This window comes from Tetrao urogallus (genome assembly GCF_951394365.1).
Source record: "Tetrao urogallus genome assembly, chromosome: 3".
Lineage (NCBI taxonomy): Eukaryota > Metazoa > Chordata > Aves > Galliformes > Phasianidae > Tetrao > Tetrao urogallus.
The window spans coordinates 85,988,015-86,003,910 of NC_136815.1; the positions used below are offsets into that span (position 1 = coordinate 85,988,015).

Here is a 15,896-nt window from a genome sequence, read left to right on the forward strand (position 1 = left end):
TAAGCCTTACTGAATCATAGAATTGCTCAGGTTGGAAAAGATCTTCAAGATCATAGAGTCCAGCCACAACCTAACCATCCTACCCTCACTTTAACAACCCTCTGCTAAATCAGGTCCCTGAGCACCACATCCAAATGGTTTTTAAACACATCCAGGGATGGTGACTCAACCACCTCCCTGGGCAGCCTATTGCAGTGCTTAACAACCCTTGCTGTAAAGGAGTATTTCCTGATACTCAACCTAAACTTACCTTGGCACAACTTAAGGCCATTTCCCCTCGTCCTGTCACCAGAGAAGAGCAGAACCAACCTCACTGTGCTGTGAGCACCTTTCAGATATTGGAAGAGAGCAATAAGGTCTCCCCTCAGCCTCCTTTTCCCCAGACTAAACAGCCCAAGTTCTTTCAGTCTCTCCTCATAGGGCATATTCTCCAGCCCCTTCACAAGCCTTGTTACTTATTTCAAAATAAAGAATGGTGACCATTGGGAATAAAACTCATCTGTCATTGTATTGCTGGATTGGTAGAAGTTGCTTCAAATGCTGGATGTATGATCCAGGGGTATTTGCTTTTTCACACTACTAGTAACATTGGAGTTATTACAGAGTTCTGTTTTTTTTGTTTTCTTTTTTTTTTTTTTTTTTTAGGGGGTGGTGAATTAGGTATAAGAGGAGAAAACTAATTAAAAAATTTCTTGCAGCCAAACTTGTACCCTACGGTAGGACTGCAGACACCAGGAGAAGTTGTGGATGCTAATTTTGGACAACACCCATTTGTATTTGATATTGAAGACTATATGCGAGAATGGAGAACCAAAATTCAAGCACAGATTGACAGGTTTCCAATAGGAGATCGGGAGGGAGAATGGCAAACAATGATTCAGAAGTAAGACTTTGAATATTGTTCACTTTAAAAAAAAAAAAAAAGTTAATCTGATGATTTCAGAGGTCTTTAGGATGCCATGCCTGATGTCTTATTCAAAAACCTGTGAATATATATGTGAATTATATGTGAATACATGTGAATTAAGCACATGAATTAAGCAGATGCTTTTCGAGGGAGATTTCTCTGTCATTACTTAAATAAGAATGTGTAATAAGTGTAAATCTTCTGATTTGACCTATCCAGTTTGGGTTGGTGTGTTTTGGAAAAATTGCCACAAGCACAATGGTCAGCTATAATACTTGAGCAACTGGAAATGTTCCTTAGCCTTTGGCATGCAGTGTCGCTTGTGGCTCCTCTGTGTGTGAAGTGCAAAAATGGTGGCTTTGGCTTTGCGTTAATTTCCTGGTGAAAATGCAAACTGAATCACTTCAGTCTGTGTCATGAGTAATAAAGAAGCTTGGGTAGCAGACTGTATTATGATTGGTCAAACTTTGGATCACAATTTTATTAAAATTCATTGTAATGAAATTATTTCTGCTGGCTTAGTACTGTGTTTGGAGATGATACTGCATCTTAACTGAATTACTTTAGCCTGACTTGGACAGAAGTTTCTGAACTTCAAATAGAAGTCTTTGATTCGGTCACTATTTTTTTTCCAGAAACAGAAGTTTTACATTCAAGGAGTTCTCAGTTGCACATCTAGTTAATAAATATTTCTGGGTTTTATTTTTGTTTATTTTTAGAATGGTGTCATCTTACTTAGTTCACCATGGATACTGTGCAACAGCAGAGGCATTCGCCAGGTCCACGGACCAGACTGTGCTAGAAGAATTAGCTTCCATTAAAAATAGACAAAGTAAGGCTGGAAAGCACATTACATCTTCTTTTCTTTTTCTTTTCCCTTCTCCCTTAAATGGATACTGCATAGATCTTTCTCTTAAAGATTGTTGTAGAATATTCTTTCAGCACTGTTTCATAGTACAGTTCTTTACTTTCCTGTAAAGCTGTGCATATATGAACAGCTGGCTAAGATGAACTGCACTAATACTCCTGGAGCTTGTTTGATGTAGCAGGATGTGGTAAATTACCTGTTGTCCTTCTCTTGAATGGAAAATTGTGATCTGTCTTAAACAAACGTGTGTAATGTCTGTAAACTAGTGCTTGTGACTGACCCCTATCTCTCACAAACAGGAATATAAAGCTGTTGATAAAAGTTTAAACTTTTCTCTCAGTGATAAAGGTTAGAGTTTAGAAAGTGCTTTGAGTTAAAGCAAATGTCAATTTTTTTTTCCAGTTTACAGTTAAGGGAGAGAGGAGAAGGGGAATTAATAGCTTCTCACTTGCTCTGGCTGTGCTGTTTGGCAGCCTGATGAAAACAGTGCCTTCCCCCATTCATTTTGATCCCTGCTGTATGAACACAAGCATTTGTGTGACTGCATGACACAGCACATGGGGAAACTGCTTTGGTGGAAGAATAGCTTGTCTGTTGGGTTGTTTTTCATTAGGATCAATTTCTCAGTTGGTGGTTAGAGCTGTGAGGCTGTTTGAGGCTTGTGCCAGGTTACAGCAGCAGAAGCATTAACTAAAGCTGCCAAGTCTGCTGTGGAAAGATTTAGTTATCTGTAACCTGGTTTTAAGCGTGTGTTGCAGGTGAGAGACACTAATTTTGTTGGCTGAAATTGAACCATTGGGAGTGTGGGAAGTAATTTGGACATTCTTGGGGGATGGTAGTTTGGTATGTGCTTGTATACAAAGGTATGAAACTGAGAAATATATCACAGAATGATGTCTCCAATCTTAATCTAGCTCTAAATGAGCAGTCCTTGTTCAAAACAGTTACACACTGACCATAAAAGTATTTACTTAGTACTTGTTTAGATAGCTGTAGGTAGAGTCTGACTCTTCACTCTGCCTATTGAACTTTTTAAGGAAGCATGATTTTTCTTTAAGCTTTTTTTTCTTTCTAATGAACAGCCCTGTTGATGAATGGTTGCAGTGTCTTGTAATAACTAATTTACGTGTATTAATCCATTAGCTGTCGTTTTAACTGTTGTTTTTGGTGAACAGAAATTCAGAAACTGATTTTGGCAGGATGAATGGAGAACCCATTAAAACAACGTAACAGCTGTATCCAAGTTTACTAGAAAAAAATCCTAATCTCTTATTTGTTTTTTGGTGAACAGGAATTCAGAAATTGGTTTTAGCAGGAAGAATGGGAGAAGCCATTGAAACAACACAACAGTTGTATCCAAGTTTACTAGAAAGAAATCCTAATCTCTTATTTGCATTAAAGTGAGTCTTCAAATTATACAGATGTGTGTTTATAGATGACACAATTACCTTCTGAGAAAAGACAATTAAAGTTTTCACAGAAACTTAAAGTTAAGCAGCATTTTTTAGAAAATGTATAGTTTTTTTTCTTTATGCTATATTTATTTGCTACGTGTTAAACTAGGTTTTGTCATCAAGGTCTTGTTTTGCAGCATAGTTCACGTCTTGCTGTAGACTTGTCCTCTAGAACTAAGTTTCTGTACTTTTAAAAATGAATTTTAATCGGATTCAGTGTCAAGTAAAACTTAAAATGTAACTGATAGTGTCACATACAAGAAGGTTAAGAGTCTTGTGGCATGAGTTGGTCTGTTCCTCCAAATGGCTGACTGACGTTAAACACCTCTTTAAGATGAGTTGTTGCACTCCTTGTCACTGAACTGCAAACCTCTCTGGACACTGAAAATTCACTAATCCCCAAGAGTCCTCGTAGCTTCATGGGCATGCAATATTCACCTTCATTCTGGCATTTCTACTTGCCAGCTGTGCTGAACCTCCAAAATTGCTTATCATGTCACGACATTAGAACGTGGGGAAAAAATCTGCTCCTTATATAAAAACAAAGCACTGGAATTTTTATGCTCAGTTAATTTACTTGGAATGTTTGAAGTCTGTCGCACTCGAGTGCTGAACAGAATTCGTGTGATAGTACTGCAGACTTATCACAGAATGTGATTTGATGAAAGACCTCACTCTAACATCAACTGTATGTTACCTTTTTCTCAATCTGTCTTGCTAAATTTTGCCTGCTCCGTTAAGATTACCTAAGCCTAAAACATTAAGCAGTAGCTCTAAGCTTCATCAAAATCCATAGTAAAATCTCCTTACTTAAAATTGACAAAGAGTAACCACCTCTAAAAGGAAGGTTTGTATGTGAGTTTGCTTACTAAACTGTTTTCCGGTGTAAATGTTTCATGTTAAAGAAGTTATCATTTAATCCTTACTGTTCCAGGCAGTCAAAGTGTGTTTGTATTATCTTTGAGAGAAATAACAGGCATGACAACAGAATTATGTATCCTTCTGAAGAAATACGCTTGCCCCTGCCAATAAAACAAAACAAAAAATACATCTTAGTGCTCTAAACTTTGAGGACTTATTGCCAGAGTTTATCCTCAAAGATAACGTTCCTGTTCTTCTCCCTCATAAACTTCATAGTTTCCTATTTTGGCCGAATACTCTGTTTGCTGATGATTGGATTAGTGACATCCAGCATTTTGTTGAGTCAGACTGTTTTAAAGTGCATTTAACACTAAAATCACTGATATCATTGGTAAATTGAAGTGTCTGAATTGTTTTACGAGCTTAACTTTGTCTTTTGTTTAGGGTGCGCCAGTTCATAGAGATGGTGAATGGTACAGACAGCGAAGTGCGGTGTTTGGGAGGCCACAGTCCAAAATCTCAGGATAGTTACCCTGTTAGCCCACGGTCTTTTAGTAGCCCTAGCATGAGCCCCAGCCATGGAATGAATATTCACAATTTGGCAACAGGCAAAGGGAGCAGCACACACTTTTCTGGTAAGTTGATGTGGAGGATATAGCAAATCTGTAAAGCTTTCTTCTATGGCTTTGAGTACTGGGAGAAGTCACAAGCATTGAACCTGTGGATAGGCTGGTTTTGTTAGGGCTGAGGCTTTTTGCACTGAAGTAGAGATTTGACAGTCAAAGTCTGTTATTCCCAGTCACTACAGGAACTGTATTTATGAAATGAAATCTTAAGACATCATTGCTTCTGTGAGGTGTGGTGTTTTGACATGAAATTTCTGTTGTCATTTTGATGCTAATCCATGGTTTAGGCAAGGTGCCTGAAATCCAGTAGGTGGTCTGTGTTGTTCATGGAATAGTAGAAAATATTAGGAGCTGGCTGGCCAAGCTAGGTTAAACAAACAAACAAACTGCTGGCAGCCACATTGCAGTCTGCACAGCTGAGACTGTTCTGAAAGCACCTGTAGTGGTGGCAAAGCTTCAGTGGGAGATGAAGATGGTCAGGGCTGCCCCATGCCAATGGAGAGATCCCTGCACAGGGATGGGACATGTTAAAATGGTACTTCAGCATGTCATCTCTGAAGCCAGTTCTGCTTTGGTAGCGTGTGAAGGCTGTCAATTTTCAGTTCTGTTTCTTCCTTAAATCTGAACTGGCCCCGTGGCATCCAGTATACCAGCTGCTGCTTCAGGCGTTTTAGTCTTGTTATGCTCAGAGTTGCTGTTGTTTCCTCGGGTTCTCGTTGTGGTGTATTGTAGAAAGCACCTCTAACTTGCTTATTTTGAAAGCAGAGGCACTACTTAATAAGCAGGCAGGTAAAATGGTGTTGTGAACACTGAGATTTGGGATTTGCTGAATAGCAGAAAGTGGCAGTGGGGTGGGGGGGAGGAGGTGATTGGGGTTTTTTGTTTTTATTTTTTTAAATAATGAATCCTTCCTATGACCTGTTTCTGTGTGAGATGATATTTGGGAGCTCCTACGTTTGTGCTTGATAGGACTGCCAATTACATGTTTGCTTCCAATGGCAGTTTATTGATTATGTTTTAGAGGGGTCAGAAGGAGTTTTAGCCAGACGTCATAATTTCACAGCATGGTATAATTTTATTTAGCAAAGCACAATATTAGCAATTAAAATAATTATATAGGAAAGCAGCAGGGTTGTGTTTATGTAGCAGCATGGAAAACATTTCAATACTTAATTTTACTGTGTGTTTCCAAAGATAGTTATGTGATAAAAGAATTAAAATGATACATGTCTGCTTACATTCTTAATTATTACAGTGGCCTAAACGTTCTTGCTTCTTTCAGAAATGTTTATAAATGATTGTATTGATTCAGTTTTATGTCTTACTCATGTGTATGTGCAACTGAAAAGATCTTCCCATCTGTGTGCTAGTATTTCTTAATGTTTTCATTTCTGCAGTGTAGAAACCTTAATGGTACAAATACTTGAAGCCTGGAAGCTGCCTTTTTAGGATTATTTGTTTGACAAATGTAGTATTTTGCGACTGGGAGCAATTAAGCTATTTTTGTTTCACTTGTAAATTGGTATTTACAAAGTTCTTTGTAATTAATTACAACTATAAAAACTTTCTTTCAGGGTTTGAAAGTAGTTGCAGTAATGGAGTAATATCAAATAAAGGGCATCAATCTTACTGTCACAGTAAGCATACAGCCACCAGCTTGAATGTACCAGAGCTTAACAACATAAATGTATCAAGATCTCAGCAGGTTAACAGCTATTCCAGGTGAGTGAACTTGGATACTTCCAACATACATTAACACTTGTGCTGTCTACATTGTTTTTATTACAGAGAAAAGTTCTCAGTGGAATTTTTTTTCTTTCAAGAACAGTTACAGGATTTCTTGGAGGGCATTGGAGGGAAGGGAGAAAAAACTGCTTCTGTTTGTGATTGCTCAAGTCTGCTCTGGTTTTAACTTCTCCAGCTCAAGAGTCTGGTTGTTTTTTTCCTGTTCAGTTAAAGAAATGCAATGAAGAAAAATAAATTATCTTGCTGACAGCTATTTATGGTCAATTTAGAAATTGTTTAGGGAAGACTACGTAGCTCGCTTGTAATTTTAATTTACACCACTGACATTAGTTTAAGAGCTCTTGTTTGGAAGGTAGTAGCTAAATACACCCTACTGCTAAGAATGTTCCCCTGTATTGATCGAATGGGATAGGAAATGGTGTAGGCAATAAAAAGTTGTCTGGATACTTTCACTTTGTGCATTATCTACTGGCTGAACACAATTGAGGTACATCTGGAACATGGATACTCTTCCATTGCACACATAACAGGAATTGTTTGCCTACCTTCCATTGCTGTCACCTGTAGAAAGAGCGAAAATGATGCATGAATCTGGGCATAAATATCGAGCTCTGTAGACTAACACAAATGCAGCATAACTTGATTCAATTTGAAATCCATAAGTACTTTGTTGTGTTGTCCAAAATGCATTCCCCAAGGCATCAACTAAGATACTCAGATGTATGTGACAACAAAAACATAGCACGGTTAGACTGCGATGACATTAGCAGAAAGTAGGAGTAACAATTTTCCCAGTTTGCATTTGTGTCAGCAATCACCCTGCAGAACAGCTTGGCAGAGTTCAATGTTGAAATTTCTCACAGGACGAAGGCAGTTCCTTTATTGTAGAGTTGCCCAGCTAAGGAGATCTTTTGATCATCTTCAGAGGAAGCTGAATGTGTTTTGGTTCTATTGGCAGCAAGCTTTAAAGCTCTAAATCTTTTTGGTCCTGTGAAAGGTTTTAGATTGTGACAAAATAGTTATACCCTATTCTATTCCAAAGCTTGTACTATCAGGAAAGGTCAGTCTCCAGAGCCACCATGGCAACCATGGCACCTAAAAGTGTCTTTGTGTGACTGCTGTGAGCAAAGCGTGTTGCAGAGTTGAATTTACCTCTGACTTTTTCAGCGTCTTGGTGTTCTTGGTAATTGCTCTGGGCTTTTCTTCCTTTTCCCTGAAATTCCACTGAGAGTAAATGGGAGATTGAGGCTTTTTTGTGAATATAATTTACCTAAATGTCAGGCCTATTTTGAGAGTGTCATATTTACTTAGCTGTGCTTTGAAAAAGAAGGGGACGGGGGGAAGCAGAACTAAGGTGTTTCTTCAGTGCATATTCTCTGCCTCTTTCTATGTTCAGATACATAAGCAAGGTAAGGTCGTCTTGCTGTCCCTTCAGAAAGTGTTACAATACTGACACCTGAATACTGGTGGACACATCTTGTGTTTTCAATCTGAAAATGGTGTTTTCCTGAATGCTAATGTTGGGAGAGCCTTAATATTTCCTGCTGCTGCTCTGGTATTTCTGGTTGCTATGGAAAAAACCTGTGGTCCACCTTGGTAATACATAAAAGCAGTATTTCCTCAGGCAGGATGAGCATCTGTGAGGTGTTGTGCTGAAACTGCAGAGGGCTTAACCCAAAGCATTTAAGTGTGAATAAAACTTGTTTCTTACTCTCATTTCAGCAATGATGTAGACATGGAAACAGATCACTACTCCAATGGGGTTGCTGAGACTTCATCCAATGGCTTCCTAAATGGTAGTTCTAAACATGATCACGAAATGGAAGAATGTGACACAGAAATGGGTCTGCAGTGATATTTCTTACATTTTTATTAAGTGATGGCAACAAGGTTATGTTTTTACTTGCAATGCTTCCCAACTTGAAAATTAAGGATATTAGCTGAAACCTTAATTTCTGTTGTTGTTGTTCTGCTATGATGTGTACATCTCATAACTGTAGCCAGTCTGTTGGCAGTGTGGGAGCAGGGGGAAGGGGTGACTTGTGGATAGGCAAACTAGTATTGGTTTCTAAGGAAATACTCTTGAGAAGATGTTCTTTAGCCTGCTTTATATTGCCATGCCTGTTGTTGTTGCTGGCAAATGAACATTTAAGCGCCCTCTGACAGCACAGCTTAAAGAGATGCCATTTACTCTGGCAGTTATGGCACACACTGTCCCTGTCCAGTAGTGCAGAAAGCACACAGGCTACAGTCTGGCTGTGGTAATTACTGCCATTTGCATCTTGAGAAACAGAAGAGACCAGCCCAGCTACTTGTGCTCTTGCAGAACTGTATTCTCAAGCAATCAATTTACACAGATACCAATTAATACGTGATTCACGTGAAGTATGAAGCTCAGGACATCACTGGTAAACTTCCAAAATGCAGTATTGCTAACAGATACCTACAAAAGCTCCACGGTTCCAAGGGCAAGTGCAGTTGCTGACCATGCAGCTTTGCTGGTGGATACTGCATAACTGTTCAAAAGCAAATAGAACTTTGTTTTGGCCACGAATAGGAGGGATGTTCTATCTCCCAGATCGTTTCCCTACATTACAGTGGTAACACGGCCCTGTTTCTATGACAGGAAAACCAAAAAACTTCTTTATTCTTTTGCAGCCCTGTCCACAGAGGCTGTGACAGATGCAGAGTGGCTGCATGGGACAGCACTGCTTGAAGACTTGGGGGTGCTTCTTTTCTAAAAAGAGAGGTGGCTCCTCAGGCTGCTTTGTTGACATCTTGCAGTTTGAGAAGTTTGCTGCAGCTTTTTGAAGCATTTACATAATCTCTTTAGTGCTGTGTGTGACATACAAAATAGGCAGATCTTACCAGAGCTGACACTCTTCTGAGGAAAAAAGTGTACTGTTGATTTTATTTTTTAAAACAGTGTTTGAAATTGTGGTGGAAAATATATCACTACATAGCAATGCTGAGATGGGAAGGATGAATGGCTTTGTGATCTGTACATCAAGATCTGGTTTAAAAACTTGATTTTATTGATGAAGAATAGCAAGGAAAGGATGAATTCTTTAGCTGGAATGTGCAAAGTAAAAGCATTAGTACATGCTTAAAACTAAGTAGTGTTTTGGAATACTGTACAAAACAGCAAAGAAGGCAGTTGTAGTGTTCCACTTGATGACAAAATAAGCCTGAAAGCTAGTATGTGCTGCAAGGACTGTGTACATTCATAACAGTAGCATTAAAGCCATTGGAGGATTTCTGGCAAGTTTTGGTTCTGTTGTGTAGTGCTTGTGTTTTTTTCACTCCGATTTAGTGGTTCAGGATCTGGCATATCTTTCTGAGTGCAGTGCTGAAGAATTAATAAGATAGCTGGAAATGCACGGTTGTTTTTTTGTTTTGTTTTTTTTAAATTGGTGTTCTTATAAAATTTTAGGGTACAACTCAGTTGGTAATCTAGTAAGTTAAAATAAACCACTGCAACATTAAGAGCACAGGCAGGCAGCCTTTGCAGCTGGCTGAATCCCCTTAAGTTAACGTTAAGGAGCTGTTTAACAGCAGTATAGGTGTGCACTGTGCTGGGATTTGTGGCCCTCCGTGTTTCCCTCCTGAGAAGGCAGATGATTCAAGTGAAATCAGTGCATTCCCCAGATCCATAGGCTTTAATTTTCGCTCTGGTGGTGGTGATGATGACGATATCGTTTTTGCAGAAGTAGATTCAAGTCAGTTAAGGCGTCAGCTGTGTGGTGGGAGCCAAGCAGCTATTGAAAGAATGATCCATTTTGGAAGAGAATTGCAAGCGATGAGTGAACAACTAAGAAGAGAATGTGGCAAAAACACAGCAAATAAGAAAATGCTCAAGGTATGCTTTGTCTTGGAATTGCTGCTAAGGTGAACAACTGCATTGCCCACTTCTCACAGCATGCTACATAACAACGTTTTGCTTAAACTTCTGTGATTTCACTGTGGTTTCTTTTGGTGTGAGTGTATCCCAGTCAGCTGTGGTGTGGTACCATCTCCTGTCTTGTCCAAGTAGCACATTCATGGAGAAAATAACTTCATATTGTAAAACAGTTAAAAGCAGAGATGAATGTAGCGTGTCCCCTTATCTCACTTCTAACCATGCTTGGACACTGGAATCATAGGTACTATTTCTAGCAAGAATTGGTAGAGGCCAGAAACATGCTGTGTGCAGGTAGTTGGCTGTGTTTTGAGACTGCTCTGAGTCATGAGTCAAAATGTGTTAAGAAAAGGTCCAGGTTTTCACTGGTGTAATGCAGCTGTGATGTAATAATCTTCCTGCAGGATGCGTTCAGTTTACTTGCATATTCAGATCCGTGGAGCAGCCCTGTTGGAAATCAGCTTGACCCAATTCAGAGAGAACCTGTGTGCTCTGTACTCAATAGTGCAATACTAGGTAAGACTTGGTGGGTTCTGCACTTTCAGGGAAGCAGGGTAGCACACCGCTGCTCACTGTACGCTGTTTGCTGGGTCTAGCACTGAGGTGGCTGAGTGGTGAACAAAGCTTACTGCTATTGAATGCCCTGTGAGCAGAAGGGAGTTTTGGGGGTGTGTAGATGCACTGCTTCCTTGTTTTTATTAGTTCAAAGCAAAAGTGGCTTGCTCAGTAATAGAGCTCTGCAGAGAATTTTAAAGTGTGCCTTCGTTGTTTCTGCTGTTTTGCCACGAGAGTAAGCTTTGGAAGGAAGTGTGTGGATTCTGAGTTTTCTAGTACAAGAAAACAATGAAACCAAGTGAGATGTTTTAACTGCTGCTGTTAATCTTCCAGAGACTCACAATCTGCCAAAGCAACCACCGCTTGCCCTGGCAATGGGACAAGCATCACAGTGTCTGGGATTGATGGCTCGATCGGGAATTGGATCCTGTGCTTTTGCCACAGTGGAAGACTACCTACACTAGCTATGCATTTGAAGATCTGTGAAATGGTGTGGTGTATTCACTATGGAAAGTAGACCAGCTCTGCTGACTGGAATTTGGAATTTTAATTATGTACTAAGGACAAGTCTGTCGCTTTATGTTGCTTCCTAGTTTACAGCATGATGCAAACGATTTCTAACTTAGTGTTAGAGAATTTCCATCTTTAAACCTCTTAGACAACTAAGAGTGGAAAATATCACCGATAATGTCAGACATCCAAATTGACAAATACAAATCCTCTCAACGATTGTCTAAAACAAACCAAAAATCCTGCTGCCTTGTGGTGGGACAGAAGAGCAGAAACGTGGACGTATCAGCACGTGGGTGATGTATGTGTCAAGCAGGATGACTTGCCAACGGCCACCCCCATTGTTACATAGTTCAATCAATGTAATTTGCAAAATGCATAAACACCTGATGGTTTGGATATAGTGTTGATGGGAAGAAATGATATTTTTTAATGTGTACTGTAAAACTTGAATTACTCAGGAGCTGAGTGAATATGTTTGTTGCTACTTACAATCCCAACCTGTTGATCTTAGTAGTTTTTGTTTTAACATGGTCTTTTCAACTTTGTTTCCTTGTTTAACTACAGACAGCTTCTGTTGTGTAGACTCACCAGTTTAACTGTTGTATTATAACAGTATTACATGTCAACACAGTGTGGTTATGACCTATTTATATAAAAACCAAATATTTAGTCAATTTACAGTCTTAATTTAATCTTTGTACACCTTGCATTTTTAAAAGTGCTTAAATAGTACTATATTGCAATAAAATGTAGTGATACCATAATTAACCAGTCATTAAAAACTTACTTCTACATACGTGGTAGCATGGGCTTGTATGCTACATTTTCTTTGTTCTAGTTTTATCCTAGAACGGTGGTTCACTGCTGGACCCTACGATACCACCTCCCTTGTCAGAGCTGCTGAAAATTAAAGGGTGTGTTCTTACCATGAGCTAGCACTGCTAAGTCAAAGTAGCAAGTTGAACACTCCCTGAAGGTAGGGGGAAAAAAAATAATAAATTACATTCCTCGAAAGTAATCAAGCCTGGCTAGAAGCGGCCCTGCTGTGTGAAGTGATGTAAGGACTCTAATACTAGCCTACAGCCTCTCCCAAGTGATGTGGGTACTGAAAAGGCAGAAATAATAGATGGTTTTAGGAAGCACAGCATCCACAAGAGTAAGTATGAAATCATTCATCTTTATTCTTTGCAGTTGAGCTGCCTCGTGGAACAAAGTCCAGCTCTGTGAGATGAGCTTATAAGAGCCCCTGAAGGATATGCCATCATGACTGTGACCAGCAGTGTGTCAGCTTCCCTAACAACTTCTGCCAGGGGAGGTAAGAATGCAGAGGGCAACCAGGACTGCTTTGTGAAACTGTCCATTGCCTGCAGCTGAAAGAGAGGAGTAATGATGGAGAAGGGGGTGGAGGGGATATGGCACCTGTTCACCTGTTACGTGTAAGTGAGGAGAAATTAACTCTCAGTACATGTCCACTGATTGCATCTTCTGAAAAAGCTGTCTTCAAAGCGTACTTGTCACCTTTCTTGCGACCCAGTATTTTGTGAACTTTGTTGCTCTTTGCTTTTTTTCTAGCCCTTAAACAAAACAAAACAAAACCAGTAAGCCTATAAGCATGTTCTTAGCTCAGCTGTGTGACTAGCAGCAATTCATTCCATTACTGCAGCATTTCAAGCTTGGGCAGAAGCACAAAAGGGAAAGCTGATAACTTCCTCTTAGTTATGTTTCATAGAGAACAGAAGGCTTCCACTGGCACATGCTGGTGCCACTGGCCAGCCTCCTGCAGGATGGGGTGCAATAGTGCTTTCACTTTTAAAGCACAAGTGGAAAAAGCAAATTGCTATCTAATCTTTTTTGACCATAGAATCAAGCCAGTTTGGAAGGGGGCGAGGTTTCCATCCACGAGCTCAGGCTGCCCAGGATCCCATCCAACCTGGCCTTGAACGTGTCCAGAGATGGGCAGCCACAGGTTTGAGCAGCCTGTGCCAGTGCCTCACCACAGCCAGCAAATAATTATTTAGTCTAAACTTAATCTTTTCTTAGTTTAAAGCCATTCTCCCTTGTCCTATCACTACAATGGGATACCAAACCTATGATCCACACAGAATCATTCTGTGGCTGAGCAGCAGCATAGGGCTAGAACTGATGTTAAGTCTGTTTTTGTTCATTTTTTAACATCACTTTTTAACAGAGCAAAGGTACAACTTCCCTCTGCTTTAAGATCTTACAAAGATCAGAATTGACTTTGGCAGCTCAGGCCATAAGCCTTATAATGGTTAGTTTAGGCAGTGAACACAGCTCTGGACCAAGATACTGTTTGTAACTGTATAAAAAATGAGCTAACAAGTCATTCCATATTCTCCCCAGCAAGTATTCACTATGCATCCTGCTCTGGTCCCTTGCTACATGTTCTTCCCCTGAGCAAAATACAAACTAAAGCCCTGTAACATATAGAAAAGCATTAAAAATGAAAAAAGAACCCTACAATTAAACACTAATTTAGGCATATAAGCATGGAGTAGTGCCAACTGCATTTTTTTTTTCTCTTTTACTTACCCCAAGATTTGTCCACAAACTGAACTGCAGCTTTTTTAACTGAGTCTTTCTTGTTTGCAATGGAAAAAAATTCATTTGCTGTAACGAGATGAATATTAATTATGAAGATTAATACAGACAAATCCAGATGCAGATCTAAGGAAAACCACCTACCGCTTGTGCGGTTGGTGCCGGGGCCGTAGAGCTGACTGTGTATGAAGTCTTTTGCTGTTTGTTGGTGGAGGCCTGTTAAGTTCTCATCTTTCAAGTGCACAGCAATATAGTTTCCTTTTGACCTAGTTAGAAATGTAAATCCATGGCAAAGTTACAGAACCCAAAACATTGTGTGCTAATCAATATTTTGATACTTGAGCTGTCAGTACTGGTTTGATGATCAGCCAAGAGCTGAAGCAGCTTGCCCTGACTGGTGGGAGTCACAAACTCCTGTTAGAGGAGGTTAGTGCTACTTTCCCATACACAATCATTGTGATGAGGGCAGAAGCACAGTGAAGAAGACTTAAGTCACGCACACTTGTTTCAATTAGAGCAAGAGCAGGGCTAGCATCAAGTGAAAAACAGATCCTGGAGATCCAGCTGCAGGATGCCTCCCTCAACCTCAGGCTGGAGGAAACAGCGCTGCAGCACTGAACTGATGCCCCACATCTGCTCCTGCTGTACCTGGTGCCTCCTGCTTTGCCTTTCTTGACCTGTCCTGGGATGCGGTCTTCACTCTGTTTTGCAGACCCCCCTTCAGGGCGTTTATCTAAGGAAAATTCAACAGAAGAAAAATATCCCAAAAACGCAATCTAGAACTGTAAGTAAGAGGAACAGAAATGAAGCAACACAAGCTGTGAACGAGCATCCATCTTTAAGTGCAAAAGGCACTTTCCAGCTGCTCTGATTGGTAACAACTAGCAGTGCTGCTCTCCAGGGAGGGCTGTTGAAGAGGAGGGCTTAAGTCTCAGGGGAGCCCTCCAAAAAGTAACAGTGCTTTGCTGTTCCTTGCCATCAGGCCCAAATCGATGGGATTCAACACAGGACAAAAAATCAGTGCAATAGAACAGCCGTGCACTGCTGGAAATGGGGGGGTACCATCCCACCTTTATTCTCTGCAAACTGAGCTATGGAAATGAAGCCTTCTGAGTACCTGGTGCAGCCGCGGGGCTCGGCTCTTCTGCTCTGCGAGAGAAGGGAAAGGCACGTTGCAGCCCCAGCCCGGCTTTGCGCAGCCACGTGCCCCCGAAAAGCCACCCGTGGCCCCCCACCTTCCATCCTCACCGAGCAAGCGGCGCGGCGGCCAGCTCCTGCAGCAGGGCTTCGGGCAGCAGCTTCCTTCTCTACGGAGAAACGGCGATGAGGGCGCGGGGCCCGGCCTGCCGGGCTCGCGGCGGGCTGCGGGGCGACCGCGGTACCTTCTGCTCCGTGAACAGCTCCTGCCGCCGCCGCCGCTTCTCCTTCAGCAGCTCCCGGTGCCTGCGGGGGGGGGGGGGGGGAGGAAGGGGACGGGAGCCGCCGTGAGCGCAGCGCCGGGTGAGAGGGGGAGCGGAAAGGGGAGAGGGGACGCCGTACCTCCGAGCCGCCTCCCCCACCAGCTTCCTCTCGGCCTCGGCCTCCGCTCTCGCCGTGCCGAAGGACAGCTCCTCGGGGGCTTCGTCATCCTCGGACGAGAGCGGCGCGGCGGCCGGGCCCGCGGGGACCGCCGCCTCCTCCTGCCGCCGCACCATGGCCACGCTCCTCAACCGGCCTCAGCACGACCCGGAAGCGCTCCGCTAACTTCCGGAACCCGCCTACCAACTTCCGGAAAACGCTCCGCCGACTTCCGGCCTCGCCCCCTTATCGCCCAGTTGTTCGCAACCCACCGCCCCCGGCGCTGGCAGTCAGACGCGGACACGGGAGCGGCCGGCTGCAGGCTTTATTGGCGCGATCGGGGCCCGCC

At 41.7% G+C, this 15,896-nt stretch overlaps 2 protein-coding genes across 2 annotated transcripts in view; one reads left to right on the forward strand and one right to left on the reverse strand.

Moving 5' to 3' along the window:
* The window catches only part of RANBP9 (RAN binding protein 9), a gene marked incomplete at both ends in the record, with an annotated part of 36,460 nt that extends 25,081 nt beyond the window's left edge, over nucleotides 1-11,379 (forward strand). The window contains 9 exons of the mRNA XM_079533165.1: nucleotides 699-883; nucleotides 1,627-1,739; nucleotides 3,067-3,175; nucleotides 4,535-4,725; nucleotides 6,291-6,438; nucleotides 8,185-8,306; nucleotides 10,170-10,321; nucleotides 10,765-10,876; nucleotides 11,249-11,379. Coding sequence (XP_079389291.1) covers nucleotides 699-883; nucleotides 1,627-1,739; nucleotides 3,067-3,175; nucleotides 4,535-4,725; nucleotides 6,291-6,438; nucleotides 8,185-8,306; nucleotides 10,170-10,321; nucleotides 10,765-10,876; nucleotides 11,249-11,379 — 1,263 coding nt within the window. The remainder of the gene's footprint in view (nucleotides 1-698; nucleotides 884-1,626; nucleotides 1,740-3,066; nucleotides 3,176-4,534; nucleotides 4,726-6,290; nucleotides 6,439-8,184; nucleotides 8,307-10,169; nucleotides 10,322-10,764; nucleotides 10,877-11,248) is intronic.
* A 1,505-nt stretch (nucleotides 11,380-12,884) lies between these two features.
* On the reverse strand, nucleotides 12,885-15,684 carry NOL7 (nucleolar protein 7; the record flags this gene model as incomplete). Its single annotated transcript, XM_079533917.1, has 8 exons — nucleotides 12,885-13,002; nucleotides 13,982-14,059; nucleotides 14,135-14,256; nucleotides 14,639-14,723; nucleotides 15,108-15,139; nucleotides 15,239-15,297; nucleotides 15,373-15,433; nucleotides 15,530-15,684. 8 exons carry the CDS (start codon nucleotides 15,682-15,684, stop codon nucleotides 12,929-12,931), a joined length of 666 nt encoding a protein of 221 aa, XP_079390043.1. The 3' UTR covers nucleotides 12,885-12,928.
* Nucleotides 15,685-15,896: the final 212 nt, after the last annotated feature.